At 39.4% G+C, this 22,556-nt stretch overlaps 3 protein-coding genes across 4 annotated transcripts in view; 2 read left to right on the top strand and 1 right to left on the bottom strand.

Moving 5' to 3' along the window:
• The window catches only part of LOC145486538 (polypeptide N-acetylgalactosaminyltransferase 1-like), an 11,724-nt gene extending 9,923 nt beyond the window's left edge, over positions 1 to 1,801 (top strand). Inside the window, exons 7-8 of the mRNA XM_081465224.1 lie at positions 1,288 to 1,410; positions 1,661 to 1,801. Coding sequence (XP_081321350.1) covers positions 1,288 to 1,410; positions 1,661 to 1,798 — 261 coding nt within the window. The 3' untranslated portion in view covers positions 1,799 to 1,801. The remainder of the gene's footprint in view (positions 1 to 1,287; positions 1,411 to 1,660) is intronic.
• A 1,879-nt stretch (positions 1,802 to 3,680) lies between these two features.
• Positions 3,681 to 12,126, top strand: LOC145486536 (polypeptide N-acetylgalactosaminyltransferase 13-like). Its single transcript, XM_081465219.1, has 8 exons — positions 3,681 to 4,338; positions 4,888 to 5,057; positions 6,541 to 6,913; positions 7,237 to 7,354; positions 8,238 to 8,558; positions 10,086 to 10,184; positions 11,162 to 11,290; positions 11,605 to 12,126. The coding sequence occupies exons 1-8, from the start codon at positions 3,686 to 3,688 to the stop codon at positions 11,725 to 11,727; spliced, it is 1,986 nt and encodes a 661-aa protein (XP_081321345.1). The 5' UTR covers positions 3,681 to 3,685; the 3' UTR covers positions 11,728 to 12,126.
• A 250-nt stretch (positions 12,127 to 12,376) lies between these two features.
• LOC145486537 (solute carrier family 23 member 2-like) lies at positions 12,377 to 21,801 on the bottom strand. 2 transcript variants are annotated; one of them, XM_081465221.1, is made up of 12 exons: positions 21,327 to 21,801; positions 17,380 to 17,475; positions 17,141 to 17,298; positions 16,619 to 16,716; positions 15,950 to 16,044; positions 15,719 to 15,875; positions 15,297 to 15,321; positions 14,690 to 14,810; positions 14,166 to 14,322; positions 13,460 to 13,713; positions 13,018 to 13,297; positions 12,377 to 12,699 (listed from the first exon to the last, which is right to left on the bottom strand). In XM_081465221.1, exons 1-12 carry the CDS (start codon positions 21,342 to 21,344, stop codon positions 12,383 to 12,385), a joined length of 1,776 nt encoding a protein of 591 aa, XP_081321347.1. In that variant the 5' UTR covers positions 21,345 to 21,801; the 3' UTR covers positions 12,377 to 12,382. The 2 variants fall into 2 exon arrangements, with proteins under 2 accessions (XP_081321347.1, XP_081321346.1); XM_081465220.1 differs by lacking the exon at positions 21,327 to 21,801 and having other exon boundaries at positions 17,380 to 21,305.
• Between the last annotated feature and the right edge of the window lie 755 nt (positions 21,802 to 22,556).

The raw sequence follows: 22,556 nt of genomic DNA, 5'->3' as shown, positions 1-22,556 counted from the left end.
AACTGCGTCTATAAGAGAGACCAAAAAGTTCGCGAGTTAGTGGCTTTAATATTCTGCAAATTGTAAATTTGTGACAGAAGAAACCAGGAAAGTACTCAAATATTGCTGCAGACTCCGTGGCACCTATTGAAAGCGTAAATTAATTTAATCAGTCTTTGAGAAGACTTGTTCATTGATGCAGGATAATATCAGCCAAGTAGCACAGTTTACCTTGAATACTTCTCATTGAAACGCTTCCCAGTGGTATCAATCGATGTTGTTGTGTGTTAATTTTGAATTGTTTTATTGTTGACAACAAAGGTGGCAACAGAAAAAGAAAGTGGTATTCCGTGACTATCTGATAATTAAATTAGTTCTTGTTCATCTGTGATAAGAAAATTTGCGTTTTGAGGAAACAAAATTTTTTTCTTCCATTTCTTCGTCAAATATTTAACTTTCTTTAATGTATCTCCCCAAACAAGCTCATCTTCCCTGTGTTTTGGAGAAAACAAGAGTTTCATGTTACATACCTTTAGGAGGAAAACAAAAGTATCAAGTTACAAAGTTGGCGCGAAGAGCTGAATTGTCACGTTTGTTCAACGTATATTGAATTTAAAATGAACGGCGAAAATCATCGTAAAACACCGGAGTAAAATTTAAAAGCTGTCGTGACAAACAGTAATTGTACGTAATTTTCGGGCCTTTAATGAAAATACAACCTTGAAACGTACTCACTGCTAAATGGAAAAGCCCTAGCAGACTACCAAGGTAGATACAAACCGGAACTGAACCGAGCAGGGGTGAGTACTTTTGGGACTACCGTGCCAGAGCTATCAATTGCAGTCTGCACTATCTGAGATTGTTTCACTAATTTATTACTACCAAAGTGCTACATGTCTCGCCTTCAAAACTTTCCAGTGCTTCGCAGAGAACTCCATCAAAAATTCTTCAAAGAAAATGTTTTTCGCCATCTCTAACAAAAGTGTTGACTAGAGGTAACGTGGCGAAAAACAATAAAACAAGCTTTTTCTATATTTTATACTCTGATAAAACATGGGTTTTTGACCAATCAGAGCGCGCGCAGGGTCCTATCTATATTGTAAATGCATATAAAGCCTTCTCGGGGACATGGAATAAGTACTGACTGACTGTTTCGACCTGACAAAATTCTGAGGAGAGGAGAGAGGGAGGGGTGGGGTTAATCTGTGATGGATTGGCATCTTATCTAGGGTGCGTAACTTTCTGCTAAAGTTAGTACCCCAAAAAGCCCAAACCTTATCTTCGTATCTTTTTTGTTTTCTTCCTCAGTATTTTGTTTTGACGAGTAAAGGAGAACTGAAATCAGAGGATAACTGTTTGGATTATAACGGATATGATTTGTACTTGAGAGAATGTGATGGACTCCAACAGAATCAGAAGTGGGTATACAAGGTACGTATCACCCGTTATAAAATCCCTTATATAACTAGTCGTTATATACGACAACTGAAAAAATTAACAGGTCGTAAATATGTTACCGATCTAGAGTATCTATACGCGCCGCTGAATTGCTAAGGTAAACTAAAGCTACAATAACTGCAAATCACTTGCACGTGGATGTACATTTGTTTGTAACAATGAGTTACAAATAAACGTTGTTGATGTTATTGTCCTACATAGCACTTTCTTTTTGCTTTTTCAGAACTCGAAACTCTATCATCCTCGTCGTGATGTGTGTATCGACCGAGGCTCCCAAAATACTGAGCATGCAAAGGTCCGCGCGTGCGATGGAAGACTGGCGCAAGTCTGGGAATTCTCCAAAACAGAAGACATGGACTAGTGCGCAGCCGGTCTGCGCATAGTCAAAGAGCTAAGCACCGGAGTAGTCCGGCCTGGACTGGTGATCTAAGGAATAAGACCACTTGGTGATGTCAGCTTCAACATAAGCTTATCAAAGGAGAAGAAGAGACGTGAACTTTTGGCGGCACGGGAGTACAGGGGGTCGCTCCAAGCCCAGCTGTTTTATTCAACTGAAACAATGTTTCTCCATGCCAGCACGTCCCGTGCTACCACTTCTGAATAGAACTTTATGGCGTGCCCTCCAACGTTCCGGCCTATCGAGCTGCAGCTGAATTTTAGGACTTAAAGGATTTTCAAATGTTCATTTATATTATAAACTATTTTAATTTTACGTAACGGGTTCCTCGACTTGTCGTTTAGATTTCCTTTCCTCGTCGTCTTCTACAAAAACTCGGGCAGATATTTCAACGTTTCGTAAGTGTTCGCTTTACATTCTATACTCTTGAGACTTCACCAAGTGGTTACGGTCTACGAACTGGAGATGTGTGTGTTAACTTGTGTGGATTAGAGAACGCTTTAAAGGCGGAAACGTCAAACCTCTTTGTAAACTTAGCCTGTAGTAGCAATTGGTTTTCTGGCTTGTTTAAATGCCACAAAGAAACATTGTCTCCGAACATCTACCAAGAAACTGTTCATGCCACACAAACAGAGTTGTCTGAGAATGACGCAATAAACAGAGAAGAACCCGTTAGCTTATGAGCTCTGTTATAACATGCCATTCACTACACACTCTTACTATCAGCCTTTCTTTAAAGTTGTTATTCTCTTCACAGGCTTTTCCACAATCCGTTCCTCTTTTCAGTCAGGTGGTGACCGAAAGACTGACGCTTTGGGCATAATCAAAAAGGAATAAGCAAAAGTCCTGTTTCTGGTTTGATTGCGCGCATATGTTCAATTCAAATGGAATTTCCCAAGGCAATTCTCGTCGTCAGTCGCGCAAAAGAGAAGAGCCGTCGTTAATTATGGGTTACAGATTCCTCGGTTGTATACAAAGGAAGAAGCTGGATCCACCATGCTCACTGACATAACTTCCGCACTCATAACCCCGGCTGACATCTGCTCTGAGCTGACGGGAGAAATAAACTTCATTCTTTTTTGTACGTCTTTGTACTGGTCCTTAAGCCGACGAAAAATTACAATTTTGTCAACCAGAGCTTATATTTGACACACTTTAAAACAGGGATGTGAAAATATTGTCATAAACTTTGTGAACTAGTCAAAGTCTAGTAATAACCGTGACCTGGAATACAATACACTTTATCTCAAATTTTTGTTGATAAAATCGTTAGTTTTTCACAACATCGAACATCCGATTATCTTGAACGGAATTGCAAAGTCCTCAATAAACTTGCGCGTATGCAAATTCAGAGTAGTTGTTCATGCGAAGTGTTTACTTTTGTTGGTTGAATCAGACACCGGAACAAAAGGCCCGTACCCAGCTGACTAAATGTGAGAAGGAATGAACTCTGAAAAGCTTGTTAATGGCTCTTTGATACAATACATGTCATTCTACACGCGTGCTCAGAGTAACACAAGACAAACTATGTCAATATACCAAATCCCACTGACAAAACATGATGTTGGTCGTGATGGGATGTTGTTGGTCGTTGAAGCTATTTCGGTTGACAAACAATGTCCGTGGATTCAAGAAGTGTTTTTAAGGGTGATGTGCTCCAAAATAGGAAATCACTTCACACTGAAGATTTACACCATCACTGGATGTCTACAACTAAACTGCGTATGACACTGGTAGGCCTAAAATATAACAGAGACAATACGGCAGAAATTAACCTTGGACACGTGAAATACTTAAGGAAGATACAGTATTTAATCCTTAGGAGGCTTTAGCCGTCGTTAGAATTTTGTAATGGCTTGGATACGTGTATGCCAGGTTCATAGACCGAGGCAGATCATCATTGTTGCTTTGCTGACATCCATATTTTGGTTTGCGTTGAATACTGTGATACTTGTTTCATATCAAGTAAATATCGCTTCAAATGAGTTGAAAGTTGCTCACAGTCTTAGACGGGGAAATAAAAATGCTTCGCTTAGATTTGAGCGACAATCAGAGGATACAAACAAAGCAAAGAAATTATCGCCACGTGGAATTTCTGAAGGAGAGGAATTTGATATCATAAACAACCAGATATTTCAACACAAGTCTAGTCGGGACACGCAAGTTATTGTACAAGAAAAGGATTCGCTGATAAAAGGACAGTTCAACAAAAACACAAGACTTGAAACAAGAAAGAAAAAACCCAAACTACTGAAGAAAAAACTTATTTCGGTGGTAAGGTCCGTTGAGCCGAATGATCCCAAGAAAGAGAGAGCAGACAGGAATATTGGCTGGATAATAATTCCGCATGACCCGAACGGTCCTGGTGAAGACGGCAAACCCGTGGTTGTATCAGCTAAGGAAAAACCCAATGAGAAAGATGGCTACAATAAATATGCTTTTAATGAATATGCGAGTGCGAAGATTTCCCTCGAGCGATCTATACCAGACACACGGAGTTCTGGGTAAGTAGTGAAAACAGTTGAGCTATTTTAAGCAATTTGTTCCATTAATTAAGACTATTAAATATCACTGCTGTACATATATATTGCACGCTCGGTGATATTTTGGCACTTATTTATCGTTTTCACAAAGCCTGAAATAATCTTCGAGTCTATATCTTTCCAAAGGAGACGACTTATTCCTTGTGATCGCTGCTGGAAAATAGAAAATTTCAACCAAGATCAAAACAGCGCTAGCAGAAATGGCCATCCTTGATGTTGTTACATCACTTGAACCCCCTTATGCCGCCCTTATTTGCCCAGCCATGTCGTCTATCCGCGCATATCCTTCGCCTGCTCACAAACCGAATGAAAAGGCAACATGTTTAACACGAACCAACTGTATTTTTAGTCAGTAATTGATTCATGCTATTTTGGAATGGTAGCGGTAAGAAAAAAAAACCCGCTTCCTTGAAGACTATTTATAGTAACAGAGGCTAAGCAGAATGTTTTATGTTACAAGAACTTATCATAGCTACATCATGAAAACATTGTTGCATTACATCTGAACAGGTGTGAGAGTAAGTCGTACCCAGTCTCCGAGTTGCCTACGACCAGTGTTGTGATTTGTTTTCATAATGAAGCTTGGTCGACCCTGTTACGTACAGTTCACAGTGTGTTACACCGCTCGCCGCCAGCTCTTCTGTACGAGATTATACTTATTGACGACTTCAGTACATTTGGTAAGCGGTGCACATTGTATGTTTGATACACGACGGTCACACTCAGGTTACACTGCACCACCATGAAAAGCAGAGCTGAACGATGATTTAAAACTACGTGTTATGGAGATACCTTCACCCAACCTAGCTAGATATATTGGTGCAAAAAACCCTGCAAATTCACCCGAGATGAATTATTTTAAATTGTTTGTGTCTATATATCTGGTGTAGTCTAGTCCCTGAACTCTCCCTTCCTCGCGCGCTATTTTGGGGTTGAACCCTGGCGCGACAAGAGGTTGTCGAGGATAACTTGCAAGCGCATGCGTAGAACGCCGCCATCCCCTATTTCCCCACCCCCTCGCTCCTTCCTCTCCGCCACCCAACGCCTCCGCCGGAAAAAAACAAATCAGGGGAAAACTTATATGTGAAGAGCGCGCTCGACTAATGGGCATCTATTACTGACAGCCAGGAACACCAGAACGACCTTCGAAACAGCTTAACCTATCTTGGTCTGGTTCAGAACTAACGACCAAAACATTTTGGCACCGGTTGCTTAAACTTTAACTGCAGTTTACTTTCTTAAATGGTCCATGACCCCCTCTTTCACCACACTTTTCTTTCCATTGATCATTTTCTGTATCGATTTTCTACATCATTTTAAAAAAAATTCTGTACTTGAGAAGTAATAAATATTTTGCCTTTTCTGCCATTGTGCGATCGAATTTTTCTTCAAATTTATGTGGGCAAGACTAATATCTATTCTTTTTCAAGGCCTATTCTACCTCAAGGAACGAAGCCACGACATCAGCTGCAAAAGTTTCTCTAACAGTTTACCGTTTACCTGATCTAAACATCTCTAATGTAGCCGGCTTCTTTTGTTGCTGATAGTTCTAAGCTAAGATAGTCTTAAAATAACGAAAATGGTCTTCACTGCGCCATATGAACACGGTGACTCCCCATTTTTTTGGACTTTTTGGCAGACGTTGATCTTTGCCTTTCTGCACGGCAAGTTTTTAAAAAATCTGTGCGTGAAAACATTTTGGGCGCGAACGTCCTTAATTAACGAGTTTGCTTGGTCGCGTAGTTGAACATGTTGAATTCATCTTTTGAAGGAGCAATTTAAATCCTAGCGCGCACGTCAACACCATACTCTGATTGGTTCGTTCTTAGCATGCAAGTTATCCTGGGCTGCCTCCTGGCGCGGGTTGTTCACCGTAAATCACTATCCAGTGGATAGCATGGTTTGTTTTGTTAGCACATATCCACTAGAGAGCGACATCCGGTGGATGGCATTGCAGCTGGGGCCTGGACTCTACTCTCGCGCGCAAGGAAGGGAAAGTTCAGGGACTGGACTACAATCGCGCTGCTTAACTTGGCTTCCCGGCTAGGAAGATGTACCGGTTGATGTATCGGACCCGTAGTTAATTGCATAATTTTAAAACTATTTTCTTATTATTTTGTGAATTTCGCTTTCCATAAATATTTGTTGCCTTTGCCTCCCCAGATCATCTGAAAAAGCCGCTCGATGATTACGTATCTAAGTTAACCAAGGTTCGCATTCTTAGGACATCGAAAAGAGAGGGGCTCATTAGAGCTCGTCTATTAGGGGCCAATGCAGCTAGAGCTCAAGTGATAACATTCCTTGACGCTCATTGTGAAGCTAACGTGAACTGGTTAGAGCCCCTCCTTGACAGGATCCGGCAGGACCGTACCATCGTGTCTGTTCCAGTTATTGACATTATCAGTTCATCGGACTTCTCTTATTCAAGAACACCAGCTGAAATAATAGGCGGCTTCAGCTGGGACATGCAGTTTAACTGGCATTCATTACCTCAAAGTATTCGAAATCAACGTAAAGATTCAAGTCAACCAATCAGGTTAGTGTGTAGTTCAGCCGAACGCGACATAAGTTATGGGGAGTGGAGTGATTTAGTGAGGAGGGAGGGGGGAGGGGGCACTTAGGCTAACAGACTGCCCTCAATGTTTGGCCTGAACACGCTAAAATGTTTTGTAACGTATTTTACGATCACTGCTCATTCCACAACTGCGCGGAGTTTTCAAAAGCTGGCGGAGAGAACACAGTACTTCTGAATATAACAGCATCAGGTACACGGTAGATGAAATTATACAAAGACAGCTTGAAACCGAAGCTGGCGTAGAGCCGAGCCTTAAGATACGCTGCTATTATTTATCCCCACAGGACCCCCACAATGGCAGGTGGCCTGTTCTCTATTGATCGTCAATACTTCTTCGACTCCGGTTCTTATGATGAAGGTATGGATGTTTGGGGAGGAGAAAACCTGGAGATGTCTTTTCGGGTGAGATATATGTAGTCATAGATCTAGAGTTCCATACACAGTTTAGTTTCTTTCAAACCTGTTTGGAATTTACAACAGGAAAGATGATCATTAATGTTCGATCGTCATTCCCTTCCAGTTTTGACCAGATTGTAAAGCTCATATGAGACCTTCGCGTGCCCACAGTTTTCCTCGAGCCACGCTCGCGGAAAACTGTTCGTTTCTCAGAACAGATAATGTCCACGGACAAATATCCAAGCGTATTTCCGCGCCAAATGGAGGTTATTGTTTACATCTTTATACAACGTCCGTACCTTAAGCGTTGAAAGACGCATTTACGAAGAACAAGATTTTTAAAGACCTATAAATTGACATATAGAATATTAAAAATGTAAAAGAAACAGTGTGATAAAAACGTAAAGTGTAAAAATTCGAGTGCTATTCCCCTCGCATCTCCCATTGTTCCTTAGCTATGACCATTGAGTCGTGTGAGATTTCCTTTATTCAGCGCAAAACTGACGAAACATTTCCATTGCTTTCGAAAATTGGGGAGAAAAGGTGCACTCAGATGAAAAGCGTAAGGCTTAGATCCAAGCTAAGGTTTCCAAAGTAAAACAACAACTCTTCTCTTGCTCCGAATACATTTTGTTGGTCAAAACTACATTCCCAGCGACCTTAAAAAGAAGAAAGATTTCACTTTCAGATTTGTAAATCACTTTCAATCTGACCGGTGGACCTGCTCAAACTTGTTTTATGCTGCTCAAGCAATTTTATGTCCACTTTTCGCGTCAGTCCAGTTTTCTGTGGCCCTTTGACTTGTGGTTTCCACTACTGAAGCATCTTATAGCGATTAATTTCTTTAAGCGTATTGGAGTGTAATGAAATTTTGTTTCATGTATTTCAGATTTGGCAATGTGGCGGAAAATTAGAAATAATTCCATGTTCTCGTGTTGGTCACGTATTTCGCTCGCGTTTCCCATACAAGTTTCCAGGTGGCTATCATGAAGTAACCGTGAACCTTGCACGTGTTGTTCACGTGTGGATGGATGAATATAAAAAGTTTGTGTTTATGAAGAGACCGGACTTACAGGGGGTAGAACATGGAGATCTAACAAAGCGATTAGAGCTCCGAAAGCGACTCAAATGTAAGAGCTTCAAATGGTACGTGGAGAACATTTACCCTGAGCAAAAGACTCCATCTGAGGACTACGAGGCATACGGAGAGGTAAGCTGGGGACCTTAAGGGTCATCAGTAGAATTCTAATGTATAGATTTAGCCAAGCCTAAAAGCGCAGCTCCTGATTGCAATTGACCATAAAGGAAATAGAGGATTTGTTTTCTCTGTTTCAGAAACTCAAAAATTGAACAATTGTGAGCATGTAATTGTTTAGCGTGTCTTTTCGCTATTTTTCAGTTAATTTTAACAAACTATATCCAATAAGCGAAACCAAGTGGGTAAAACTTACGTTCGCAATATATAAGGGACTTTCCAAGAGACGAATGTGCAAGGAATATGTCGGGAGAAAAGTCAACAACGCCCCAGGGGTTAATTTGCGCTGAATTTCTCCTGAGCCCGCGATATGGTCACGTGATATTGGTCAGCTGATACCTTGTTTTGACAGCTGTCAATTAACCATGACATGGATGTCCAATATCAAAGATGTACCTATGGTTATGGTGCCATTCTCTTATTTTTCAAGGTATTGGGCTTGGCGTTCGGGCGTACGGACGTACGTAACAGCCAAATTTGTTTTAGATAGATGGTTTACCAAATTTTCTAAGGTAAGGGGCTCCGCTCGCCAACCTTCGGCGCGCAGAAGTTCCGCTACTATTACAATTTTGCAAATCCTACAATCTGATTGGCTGAGTGATCGTACGCTATCAGCCATTAATGTGCAGTGACTGGTGGTCGTCTTCAAAATGGCGACTTTTTTGCGTTTTTCCAAAGTTTTGAAGGAAATTCTTGAGGCAAATGGCAAATTAAATTCCTGAGCAGACTAAAAGAAGGACATTTACGGTTTCTTGACTTCAAAAAACTTAAAATTATTGAAAAAAAGTGATAAGCGCACACAAAACTGCAATTTCAAATGACAGTTCAGTCCAAGTGATCTTTCTCACGCCCATAGTTTTATTAATAATACGCCTCATCGACTATCACCTCATTGAAATCTCGAGCTCATAATCTAATTGTTAAATAGTAAAGAAGTTGTAGCAAAAAATGAATGAAATTTCGTTGAGTTTATAACCTTTGATTTGAGTCTTAAGGTTCACGTGTTTATTGAGAGTGATGTTTGCTTGTTGAAGTTCTAGTTTCAAGGTTTGTTTGTGTTTGTTACATGTCATACAGAACTTCCGGTCCTGTGTGATATCTAAATATCTTGTTAAATCTGTCACCACAAGAAGTCGCGTGTCATACTATCATTCAGTTAACACGATGGTTAATTGATAGCAAAAAATGTAAGAAAGAATATTTCTCTTTTCGAACTTTTCAAACACTCTCAGTAGTTTTTAAATAACCGTAGTGTTTTCTGGCTGCGTACTATATATTCCCGATGTACGCGCGAACGCATATTCCAAACCATGACTGTGAGACAGACATATCAGATGATCTTGGAATACCCCACAGGGAGGAACTTTTCAGTTTTGTGGTATCACTTCCTCTGCACGTTTTGAGGATAAAAAAGCTTTTTCGGTGATAATAAACGTTGTTGCAAACCTTCTTTCGTGAATGTATTTCTTTAATTCTGTGCAGGTTCGTAATCCTCAGACGGGAATGTGTCTTGATACTATGGCCAGGTCTGTTGGGTTTGAACTTGGAGCTTCACCCTGTCATAGCATGGGAGGAAATCAGGTATTATTTTATATAAGATCGTCGACTGCTGAAGTATAAAATAAGCCAGGGAAGACCAAGCCTGCCACGTGCCTGCTATTTGGTGTCCAAGACGATCGGCCCATCATTAGAATTAGAATAGGAATTGATCTTCACAGGGGTTGTTTACCATTTACTCGGAGAAACCGGTTCTCCAAAAGTTTGTGCAAACGGTAAGCAAATCATGTTAAAATCCCTGATGCTAAGCTCCATTCGGATTGGTCGTTTACCATTTACTCAACAACCCGGCCTAATTAACCGAAAGAGCCTAGAACAAATTCGCCCTAATCCAGCATCATTCCAAGATGGCGATGGCACATTTTCAATTCGAATATTTCGGTAGGAAAATTTTGGGCAATTTTGGACAACTGGGTTTCTTTTATTTCGGAAATCTTGCGGTCGGTCGAACCAAAATTGTCTTATCATTTACATTCTGAACGAAATTTCCGGAATTTTTTGATTTTTGGCCGGATTTTCTCTTTCTTGTCATTATAGCGCACTGTTGTTCAGCGACTTTTATGTATGACTGGATTTATGCAAACGATGATAGTAGTAGGTTCATTCCTTTGCACCAAGTAGGACCAAGGGAGCTTCAGACTCTGATTTTATTACTCGAAAAATAAAGCTGTGAGAAAATCTCTCCAAGTAATGGAAAAAAGTAGAAGAATGAAGTATATCAACGGAAGTAAGAGACTGAAGTAAAAAAAACTGACATTCCTTTGAATTCTTATGTGGCTCACTTTGGAGAGAGTTGTAGCGAACAGTGTGAAATGTTCATTAACACCGTTTGCATAAATCCCGACATACCTCTTTGATATCTATCAACTAAGTAACCTTAACTTCATGCCGTTTCCCGTGGAAAACAATCACCATATCAGTCCAGTTATGAACACTGTTGTTCACGGGATAAGGGTTGCGTCATTAGCAGTATAAAGCATCTTGTTGAACGTTTCTTGTAGTATTTTGTCCTGACAAAAGATGACGAGTTGAAAGCTGGACAGGACGATTCAGTGTGTGTGAAAGGAGCTGCTGACAATGTGATGCTTGTTTCTTGTGATGATAACAGCAAACAATGGAAAATATCACAGGTAAAGCCAATTGCCACAAATTTATCGCACTGATACTCTCATGTGTTTTTCCTTCTTCATTCTTACGGATCTGCATGCTTGTACAAAATATCATCCGAGTAACCTTTGATGATACGACCAGTCGTTCCCGCGTTGACAAATTACAAATGGAACTAATAGACTGTAAGTAGTGATGGATGATGCACTGTTGTGGGAATGAAGCACTGGTAAATGTATTACAGCGAATATTCCTTAAAGAAGCGGAATACTTAATTCAAGTTTAGCAATGTGCACCAATTCCAAATTAGGAACTTTACTGTGATTTTCTATCTTAGGGAGGTCTTCGTAACACGCAACAAGGGAGATGTTTAGAACTTCAGGATGACGGAAATGCAGTGGTGATGAGCGACTGCAGTAACTCGGAGAGTCAGAAGTGGATATTTTCCAAGCTTTCTTAGGCCGATTTTGAGGCCACTCAAACATTATTTTTTTGTAATGAAGGATGTAGTGGCGATTGGACGAGGTTGCTACTGTTTTTGCAGCAATATATTTATTTATATTGATTTTCCAAGAAAGTGAAATAGGATTGTAGAAAACAAATTGGGCGGGAAATATCGGATATCGAACGGAATCATGACAAACATGCGTTTCTCTTTCTACTTTATTCTTAGATTAGATAATTCACTTGACGAAACCTTGCAATGGCAAACGAAAAGAACAGTTTTTAAACAAGATAGTTTGCGCCGAGATATCGGTATAATTTTTTAAAGAAATTGCTCAACATTCGGTTTCAAGGAGAAACTAGAACGTCAGTCGAGAAATTATATGAAGGTGTTTAATAAATTCATCAACCCGCAAAATATATGATTCAAGAGGATGGATACCTGGGTACCTGAATTAAATTCGTTCCATTTGAAATAAAGGCTAACATGAATTTTTTTCACACAGTTTCACGACGTGATGTGTCTTGTTCTTTTGTGTGTTAGCGCTCAAGAACAACAAAAAGTCTATACAGTGGTGATAACGTCTACTATACAGTGATTTATTTTAGTCCAGCAGTCCTTAAAGCCATGGTAGTCTCATGGCGTACCTGAATTAGTGCATGAAATAAAGTCACAGAGTGGCAGGAAAGCCGCTCGGCTTCTTTTTCGCCTCTCTTAATTCTACTGCAGGAGTTTCTTCGTTACCATAATATGGCAGAAAGGGAACATACTTAGCAAAATTGTAAAAGCTCAACTTTTTCAAACCAAATGGAAGATCATAAACATGAGCTCTGTGGCCAACTTCCGTCATCTCGCTGTTCCACACAACCATGCCTCGTTCCTCACGTGACCCGGGAATCGTATTATCCAGTACAAAGCCCGCGATTCCACCGACCAGCATATTGGTTCGCAATAACACTGTGATGATCTGGTCAATCTCGGGCTCACCTGTGGAAGAGTTGAAGAATGAAAGACAAAATTCAAATCAGTTGCATTTGTGAAGTTCACTGATCAATATTTTGCTCTCTGGGATACTGCGCATGACGGTCAGTGACAATAACGCTGGTCACCATCTTGGAGGCTCGAAATAAAAAGCAAACACGTTTGAGGTCTTTTGAATATGATGAAATGTACACGGATTTACATAGCTCCATTCAACGTTTAACAACAGTACGTTTGGAAATCTTATCCAAGACATCATAACTATTGGAAACCCTGCATGTAAAGTTATTGACATAGCAAACTACGATAATCTCTGAAGTAAACCTGTTTGTATGACGTTCTTGTTCTGCTCTTGAGACAGCCAATACGGGAGCGCCATGCCAAACACCAGTGAGAAACCAAGGATAAAGAGATTTCTTGAAGAATTCAGGTCAACAAACTGAAGATTGGAAATACCAACAGCAGTAATCATGCCAAACATCACCATGAATACGCCGCCAACTATAGGGTCTGGGATAGTGGTGAAAAGGGCGCCAAACTTGCCCAGTATGCCAAGAAACATCATTATTACAGCGCCATACTGCACGACACGACGACTTCCAACCTGTGTGTGAAGACTGTGTTAATAAATGGTATAAACGCGCAACTTGGTAAATCAATTCAAAACTCGACTTTAAGTAAAACAATGATTTCATTGCGGTTATTCCGCGACTGGCGCACTGGTAGATGGAATGTATGTTACACTGAGTAAATTTTTGTGACATACCTTTGTGATTCCAATTGCTCCTATGTTCTCACTGTAAGAAGTAGTCCCATTTCCACTGCCCCAGGCCCCAGCAAGAAGGCAGCCTATACCTTCCATTCCAATGCCTCTGTTTATGGCATGTTTTGGAGGCGGCGGAGCTCCCGACAGTCGCGCACATGCGTAGTAGTCACCAATTGACTCTATCATAGATGCCAATACTCCCGCCAGCATTCCAAACACGCCAGCGGCACTCACTGTGGGCCTGCCCCACTGACCTAAAGTGGAAACAAGTTTAAGTAGTATACAGAATAATAGCTAACGAGCTCTTCTTTCCTGTAGACTATTTTGACACTTGATGCAGGTGCTCCGTGTATTACTACGTACAAAAAAAAAAACATGGACGGAAGAGAAACTCCAGGATGTCAAACCCAGTACGGATTCACTGTCGACAGTTCCTAAACACCTGGTAAACATCCCTACAGACATTACGCTATATATGACAAGGTAGCAGAGAAATTCCACGATGACATAAACTACGCCATACAGTTACTAGAAAATTTTTAAATGAAAAAAGAACGGACAAATCTTTCCAGAGTAATCAGACTCGCTGGTGTGCGGATCGATTCAGTGCTTTGACAATCTTAGGCTGACGATCGAAACTGAACAGCTTATAACTAATCCAGAGATATTTTCTACGGTCCTTCCCTTGTCTTAAAATCTTTCCTACCTGGATATGGAAATCTGAACCACTCAGCCTCAGTCAGCACAAATATTCTTGCATCTGTTCTGGCGCGGTACTGTGTGCTGTTCTTATTGTCAGTAAATCCGCCGGCTGCAGTCACAGTAGCACAAATAATCCAGGCGAAAACCACTCCGAGCAGGATCTAATAAACAGAGACGTTTCATTCAAATATAAAAATTCTATTTTTTTAAAAAAATTCGGTAAGAACAAACAATCTAAAACAAAGGTTTTCCTAGGCGTAAGATTTCTATTCCTAGTAACTGGTTGGAATTGTTCTGTTCTCCATTCCTTAGTATCAAGCGAGCGTACTCTGAGACCTTCTTGTGATCACAAATCATGCATGTTGGGTTGTAATAGCCGGCTCCAGGCTCTCGGTTAGTGGGGACGATCGAAAATCTCCTCTCCCGGACGCCGCTCGTCGGCCGCCCACTTTTTCGATCGTCCCTACTGACCGAGAGCCTGTTGTAAGGTCGTTTGAACACATCCCAGTCCCCATGCACTCAACTAACCGGAAATAATCTAAACAAGGGAAATCTGGTCAAGTGCATCCCTCTCTGTCTTGAATAAGCAGGCAAAGGTACTTTGACTTGCTTCAGGTACTGAGAGAAGATTGTAATAACTACCATGGTCCTGAAGGAAATAAGCAAATACAAACAGTAAGTAAAGTAAACACCAATCAACTGACAAGCGGTCACACTAAACTTAAATGATCGTTATGTCAGAAGAAATAAAGGATCGCTAAAATAATAGTCCCATAGATACTTAGAAAAGACTCGAGAGATTTGTAGGCTGATGTAGGTCAACTTATTTTGTAAGCAGTTATCTCCAAAACTGGTCCGTTCAATCACTATGATGAAAATAATTTTGTGTAGTGAGCCTACCTTAAAATATATTCACTCAGGTTTTCTCTTTTAGCGCACAACGTTTATGCATACTACCAAAAGTCTGTTTTAGACTTCTTATAAAGTCACATCTCCTTTCAAAGATCTACTGAGAGAAACACCATTTCTCGCTACAAGAAGTGGGGTAAAACGTACATAAATACATGGCATGTTTGCTGAAGGACTGGCTGGTGTTATTGTATAGCTAGCCTTATATTAATCCGTCCGTACTTACATCGCGGAAATTCCCCAGTGGATACCTGCAAACACGATAATTTGTTTTGTCATAAAGCTTCTAAAGCGAGCTAACTAACCCTTCATTAAACGACAAAGACCAACAGCTGTGGATGACATTCTGGTATTCAATGTAAGTATGTGTTTAACATGCAAAAATAATGGACCTTCGATCTCATTGTTTAAAGAACATGACTATAGAACTGAAATTTCATTTTGTATTTGTTGTTGTCAGCTACGTGTCTGTCTTATCAATTTGTAATTGGAAGAAAGAAGACGCATATAAGACCCATGTGACGGTAATTATCCCTTATTTCATTTCTTACTTGACGTCCTGGCAATCTTGATAAGTTTTATTTTGTTACTCCATGCTTAAAAGTTTTAAAATAAAGTGACAGTTTGTGAAGAGTCCAGGGTTTGTACCTGAGAAATATGCAGCTGCTTGAAACAATGAGAGTCCAACCAGCGTCACAGTGGGAGCAATGGTCAGCGGTCCAATGAAACGAAGCAGAAACCCGACCAAACCAGAGAAGCCAATCACAATTTGAAACAGAGCGGCCACCATGATAGCTCCTTGGATCTGCAAACACAAATAAAAAATTAATTTATCTGCACTGGAATAACGCTGTCTGATTATGGACAATGTATACTTACCTCCCTCATCCGCGGTTTCCATATGTCGGTGTAATCAATGGGAGATGCAGTGGTGTTGTTGACGAATGATGCGATGGTAGTAAAATTGTTTAGGCCTTTAAAGTTGGACAGAAAAAAAAACATTTACTAATGAAAATATCATTATACTACTTTCTCTCTATCCTTCTTGGCCTCAAAAAACAGGCACATTTATGGCCAATTTTGTATAGCACCGTTTTATCTTATTTTATTTTCGCATATTAATCTAACCCAAGAGATTATCACCTAAATGACAAATGATTATATGCAGAATGTTATTTGATCGCTTCGGTGAACTTTTAAATTTGATATATTTTGGAAATAGTTTAAACTTTACCAACGTCACTTATTGCTGTTGTTATAATCAAACATTAATCGGATTTTATGCCGGACGAGCAAACTAAATTCATATTTATCTTGAGCCTGGGGACTGAGGAATTGAAAATAGTTTGGTTGTAACAAACTCTCTTTTATTTTTATCTCTACTACCAGTGTTTGTTTTTTTACAGCCAGGAGTCTATCATTCAGATTATTTCTTGTTGCTATAAAACAGAGGACGCAATAACTTGTCCCGAGAGTAACTAGTTGCTTTTATCTGTCGTTAATGAAGGCTTTCTTGGGACCAGTCACTAAAGGTTATATGTTATTCACCTGTGGGTGAAGCAGAGGGGCATGTCCACCGAGGGAGACTGAGAATAGCTATAGTAGGGGTAAGAAAGGAGAACGTGCCGCCTTGAACGATGGGAAGCCTGAAAAAAGGAAAATACTGCAGAGTTACAGAGCTGAACTTGTTTGCGATTATACGGCTACTTAACGATTGTTTTCCGTAAGAAAAGAAAATTGCGAGATGTGTATGAGGACTTGAACTTCAAATAATTTCCAATCGTACAGTTCGCAATTAACATTTTTTCAAGCTTTAAAGCTAGTGTCATAAACATCCCAGTTTTCCCTTCCCTAACTCGCTGCACTTGTATGACCTCGTATTAATGAGTGCAGCGTTAATTACTCGCCTTTTTGTTGTAAGGTTCTGTCCTAAAGATCAGTTTGTACCGTTTTTGTTTACTAATACTCTCCTACCATGGCTCGTTCCGCAAACACACATGATCTGGCGGAGTTCAATGGTGTCATATCGCAAAAACTGATAGAAAGTAAACGAACTATGCTGTATTTTACCTGTTTCCAAAAATGGTTTGCAATAAAGTACAAACTCCAGACACAAAAAATATGGTGCCAATAATCTCACTAGTAGCCAGTGGATTCTGATCGTAACACATGGGCTTGGCTAAAACGAAAGGGATGGCCAGTGTTGAGCCGAACATCGTCAAGTAATGCTAGAAGGCAAGGAGACAAATTAATTTGCAAAGACGAATTGATTATACCATGAGAACAGGAGAGGATAAAGATTATGGTACCTGGAATCCCAGCACAACGTTGAGGTACCATGGCGGGGTATCATCTATACAGTAAGCCAGGCTTGAGCCTTCCTTCCTCTTCATCTGAGATTCTTCCTGTTGGACGTGCAAAACACATGACATGGTTTTCACCGTTTGAATATTCTGAAACTAAAATATCCCTTTACATTCTGGACATCTGCTTCCAAAAGTGTTTTATAAATTAATTTATTTGACGTGACAAGTCGGTACAGCTCTTTAATCCAGCTTGTTGCAACAAGCCTCTATCAAGAGCTTTTACGTCCATCAGAGTAAGCAGCAAACGCGGCCGGAATAAATGCAAGCAGGTCAAAATGATAATTAACCCTCTTCTATTTTGATAAAAACATAAATGTTGCTAGCTACGATCTGCAAATATCTTGTAAAATTGAATTAGTAAGGACTTTGTGATTGTCGGGCCCGAGACACTCAAACTTCATGAGTCATATGATCACGTGGTATAATGATTGATTTATGTAATCCCTTTCGAAACATAGAATGGCCAAGATGACGAATGCAACTACCAGGCGGGCGTATCTTACAAAGGTAATTGACCATCTTACAGTTGTCTGCTCAGTTTAAGTTTGAGTTTAAGTTTAAGTTTAAGTTTAATAATACTTGGTCATGCTACCACAAGTAAATAAATCAGCTCAGTGACCTGGCCTTTGAATGGCAGCGAGGCTGGAGGTGACCTTGCTTTGTCACAGACCTCTCTGCATTTGTCATGTAAATGCATCTCGTTAGCACCAAACAAAAGTAGTGAGGTCTGTATCAAAACAAGATCACCTCCAGCCTCACTGCCATTCAACATTGCTCTTCCAAATATCGTCAAATCTCATGAACTCCACATATCCAGCTTAGTTTGCAACTTTTGGATCTTTTTGTCGAAGTTAAGCTCGTTATTATCCTTAATATTATATGAAAAATATGTCCCGAGACTTTGATTCCTCTAGGCACGTTGCTCTGACGTATGTTATTTGAGAGCCCTAAAACTCGCCGGGATCCCAAGACTGTTGCGGACTTCGGATAATAGTAATAGGTGTATTAATGCAAAACATTATTTCAGAAGAAAGGGAGGGTTAAACTTTCTACGAAGGTGCAACTACGACTCGGATTACTTTGACGACCTCCTGCTCTCCTACAAGAAGATACTTGACTTCTTCAGTGAATTAAAAACTCTTTACTCCTACGATCAAAAGCAGGAGTTAGTATTGTTTAATAACTAAGATACATTGGTGGACGGGAAACCCATCTTCTTAAGTGAATGGTTTAAAAAGGATATTCTATTTATTAATGACCTATTGAATGAAAGTGGCAATTTTTTAACATTCCACGAGTTCCGTGATAAATATTCCTGTGAATCCAATTTTTTACAGTATTATCAAGTTGTTAGCGCTACGCTTATAATCTCTAGCCAAATGCTCCGACATCATCAACAAATCATTCTTTACCCAAAATGATAATATCTTTTCCCTGAACGAATCGATCCAAATTAATCTGCACAAGGCTAAGTCAACGGACTTCTATAATTTGCTTATCGTTAAGACTCACACCAAGAACAGACGGGCCCTAAACGTTGGAGCAAAAAACTCTCATTAAAGAAGGACGTGTGGACTAAGATCTTTAAATCGCTAAAAAAAACATTTGCATGGAAACTAAACTAAAAGAATTTCAATTTAAATTAATCCATAGAACGATAGTAACTAAGAAAGAGCTCAGTACTGCTCAGATTTGGTATTAAAGCGGACGATGAATGTCTATACTGCGGAGATAGAGTCAATCGAGCACTCTTTTATCGAATGTACGTTTACCAAATTGTTCACCCAAAAGGTTTTGAATTGGTTCAACCAAGTGAATTTCACCTACCCTGTTCGGTGTCACTGCAAGCTCCCACGACACCACAATAATACGGAAATTCAACTACACGACTTTATTTATGCGCCATTATATTTATTCAAGCAAGTTAAATAGCCTGGCCATCTCCATGCAAGAGTTAATCAGTAAGCTACTCATTGAATACAATCTTGAAAATTTGTCTTAATGAAATGTTTTATTGAGGAATACTCCTCTCCCCTCAAAGTCAATATATAGCATATTCCTCCCTCACAAAAAAAAACGACAATAATAACAAAAATAAAAATAATACGACCTACGTATACGATTCATTTCTAAAACGATAACCTTATATTAGCTGTAAATAATCTTTTTTTAGGCAGTAAGGACATCTTTTCGATCATATTGGAGGACATGTTGAGAGTTTTATTGTAACTGCAATATTGTACTATAAGTAATGTAAGTATTTGTTATAACGTATTATAGGTACATGTATTGTAACTGTATGTCCAACAAGTAATGTAACGTAGAGAATTGCATTGTAAGTAGTGTATACGTAAGTAGCCCGTAATGCAAACAACTGTATTCTAAAAGAATGTGTATTCAGTAATGTTTTGCCAGCGTAAGTAACCTGCATTGTAAGTAATGTATGAAGTAATTGTGTTTTGTGAATCGAAATTATTATTGAAAAAAAAAATGATGGCTCATTAGGATTTAGGTAGGACTAGCGCGCGCTATGTTATAATTAGTGATTACCTAGCCTTTTGTTGTTGTTTGTAGAAAGGCACTGATCCTTCATTTCTCTACTTTTGGCGTTATTTTCACAATTTCCAATGCACTGACAGGATGATTCCCATTCGCTCCAATTTACTCCAATCTAAATCGACTATACGTCTGAACAACGAACGGCAAACGTCTAACCTCAAATCGCAGTTAGACGTTTGCGGTAAAGGTGGATCTAAAGGTCTCTATTGTATATTGGCAGGAGCCATATTGGTCTATGGCAGCCAACCGCGCCCATGACGGATGCTACTGCCAATCAACTTGGATATAGAGCGTCAACAGTCAGTTTGACAATGAGACACTAGCGAAAATATTGCCAACATTCTAATAGAAGTGTCTTACGTAGAGCTTCAGAAACTTCTTTTAGATAATTGCGAATTCTGATTTTGATAGCTACTTTAATTGTTTGATGTTTGAAGCTGTACAATACAATGCAATGCAATACTCTTTATTAGTTATTCCCAAGTGCGTTTTTCAGAACTAATTTACATTTTTAAGCTGTTTCCGCCTGAGTTGATGACCGTGTGAACAAAGGGTTGATTGAAAACATCTTATACGCTTCAGGCGTCCCTTTTCATTTCGAGGGTACCATGCACAAAAAGAATAAAGTAGCCTAAGTTCTGGAAATATAGATCACTTCATTCATTTAGTATCTTAATTAGGATATTGTTAAAGTAAGAGTGTAATGGTAATATAAAACATGAGGCAGTAAAAATATACAATAGAACGGCATAAGATAAGATTCTTGTTGGTAGCCGAAACTCGCATATAAATGCGATTGTGGATAAGATTGTGGTGCCAGGTAAAAATGTAATATATCACTAAGATCGCTCTAAAACCGAAGTCTAAGCGACCGGCATACTTTAGTTAACATCTCTAGTTGATGAGAAACAAATTAAAATAATGCAGTTGCGACCGTTCATTGGTAATGTCGTATCAGTACAGCAGAGAATACTGATCAAACATGTACATTCTAGATTTTCAACATTTGTCATTAGCTGTCTTCTAATTTCTAAGGTGATAAGCATTCTGATTAACTTGCTTTCTCTCTCTCTACTGCTAGTTTTCGCCAGTTTAACTGCCTGAAACAGGGCACTGCATGTTTGTTGTCACGGAGCACACAAATATTGAGTTTAAACAGTAAATTCAGTACAACAATAATTAGAGCGAAGTAAGGATTTCGGGTAACTGACTAACACGGCTGACATTTTCTGATGTAATTCAAGAATAACAAAAGCAACAAATGAAGAATCAGAGACAAAACAAATTCAGCGTACAACATAATCAGTCAACGAATCAAAGAACTTTCTTACTTCATCTCGGATTTCCATTGTATCTCAGTCTTCAGCAGGTTTCTTTCCTTCTTAAGACTAGCCGCTTAAATGTCAGGCAAATCGTATCGTTATTTTTAATATAATACTCTTTTGTTCACTGTCCAGTTCTTAGCTCATTACATCAACATAAGGCCACAGCATAGTCTGTGGGCATCTCAGCCGTATATCCGCTCGGCGAAGACCGCATGCAAGGTTGTCAGCCGGCCCGGGAGTTTGCCCCGGGGAGTCAGCCAAGTCAATTTATTATATATATATTTCGCTTTATTATGGAATTTTTTAACCGATACTTGTTGTAGTAATAAAATGATTTAAGTTTCTGCTGTTTCATTGAACTAAAAAAAAAGGTTTCCCCCTCCACTGCACTCTATTAATACAACTGTGTTCTAAAGATAGCTCTTTAATGAGTAGTAGTGTATTTAATTTGTTCACAGTCCGGTAGCCTTGGCGATACGTCCCCGCGCAAAAAAAAAAACCTCCTTCACACCAAAATAAACCAAATACCTTTACAATAATAGCTTTCTATCGCCGCAAGCAAAACAGTTTGGAGAAAAAGTTTCGTTACTACATTGTGAGAGCTGTCCTAACTTTCAACTGTTATTTTTAAGAAAGATATTGTAGCTGTACTCCTTGAGTGTGGGCATCTCAAATTTGAAGTACACTTTCATGGTCTGTACAACCAATAACTTTACCATAAATTTTACCACAGAAAGGTTAAATTTATATTAAAAGTTTCACACGATTCAATACCACGTACATAGCTCCTGAAAGCTGCTATTATCTTCTTGGTATTTTGATTTTCATACGTTTTGGAAAACTGTATTAAAAGAACAAGATGAAAAAATCAGCCGTTTGTCAAAATGATAATTAAATACTAAAGCTGTTCCGTTAAGTTTTACATTACACCATAGGTCGTGCATAGGTCGTGCGGATGATATTACCAACCATCACCACATGACCAATGGTATTGTGTTGGGAAAAAATCTCTTGAAGACACCAATCAATCTCGTTCTGAGGGCCCGCTATCCTTTTGGCTATGTCAATTGACCGCTTTCGATATCTTAAAATTCAGATTGATAGTGAGGCCTAGAGGACACAAACAAAAGAAATGAATAAACATGGTCATTCAGTTTCTTTTGTTTGTGTCCTCTGAGCCTTGTTGCAAAGCTGAATTTTAATATATCGAAATCAGTCTATTGCAAGCCCTACCAC

Source organism: Orbicella franksi, chromosome 5 (genome assembly GCF_964199315.1).
Source record: "Orbicella franksi chromosome 5, jaOrbFran1.1, whole genome shotgun sequence".
Classification (NCBI taxonomy): domain Eukaryota; kingdom Metazoa; phylum Cnidaria; class Anthozoa; order Scleractinia; family Merulinidae; genus Orbicella; species Orbicella franksi.
Note: the sequence above shows the minus strand (reverse complement) of the source record. Positions and strands in the feature narration are given on the sequence as shown.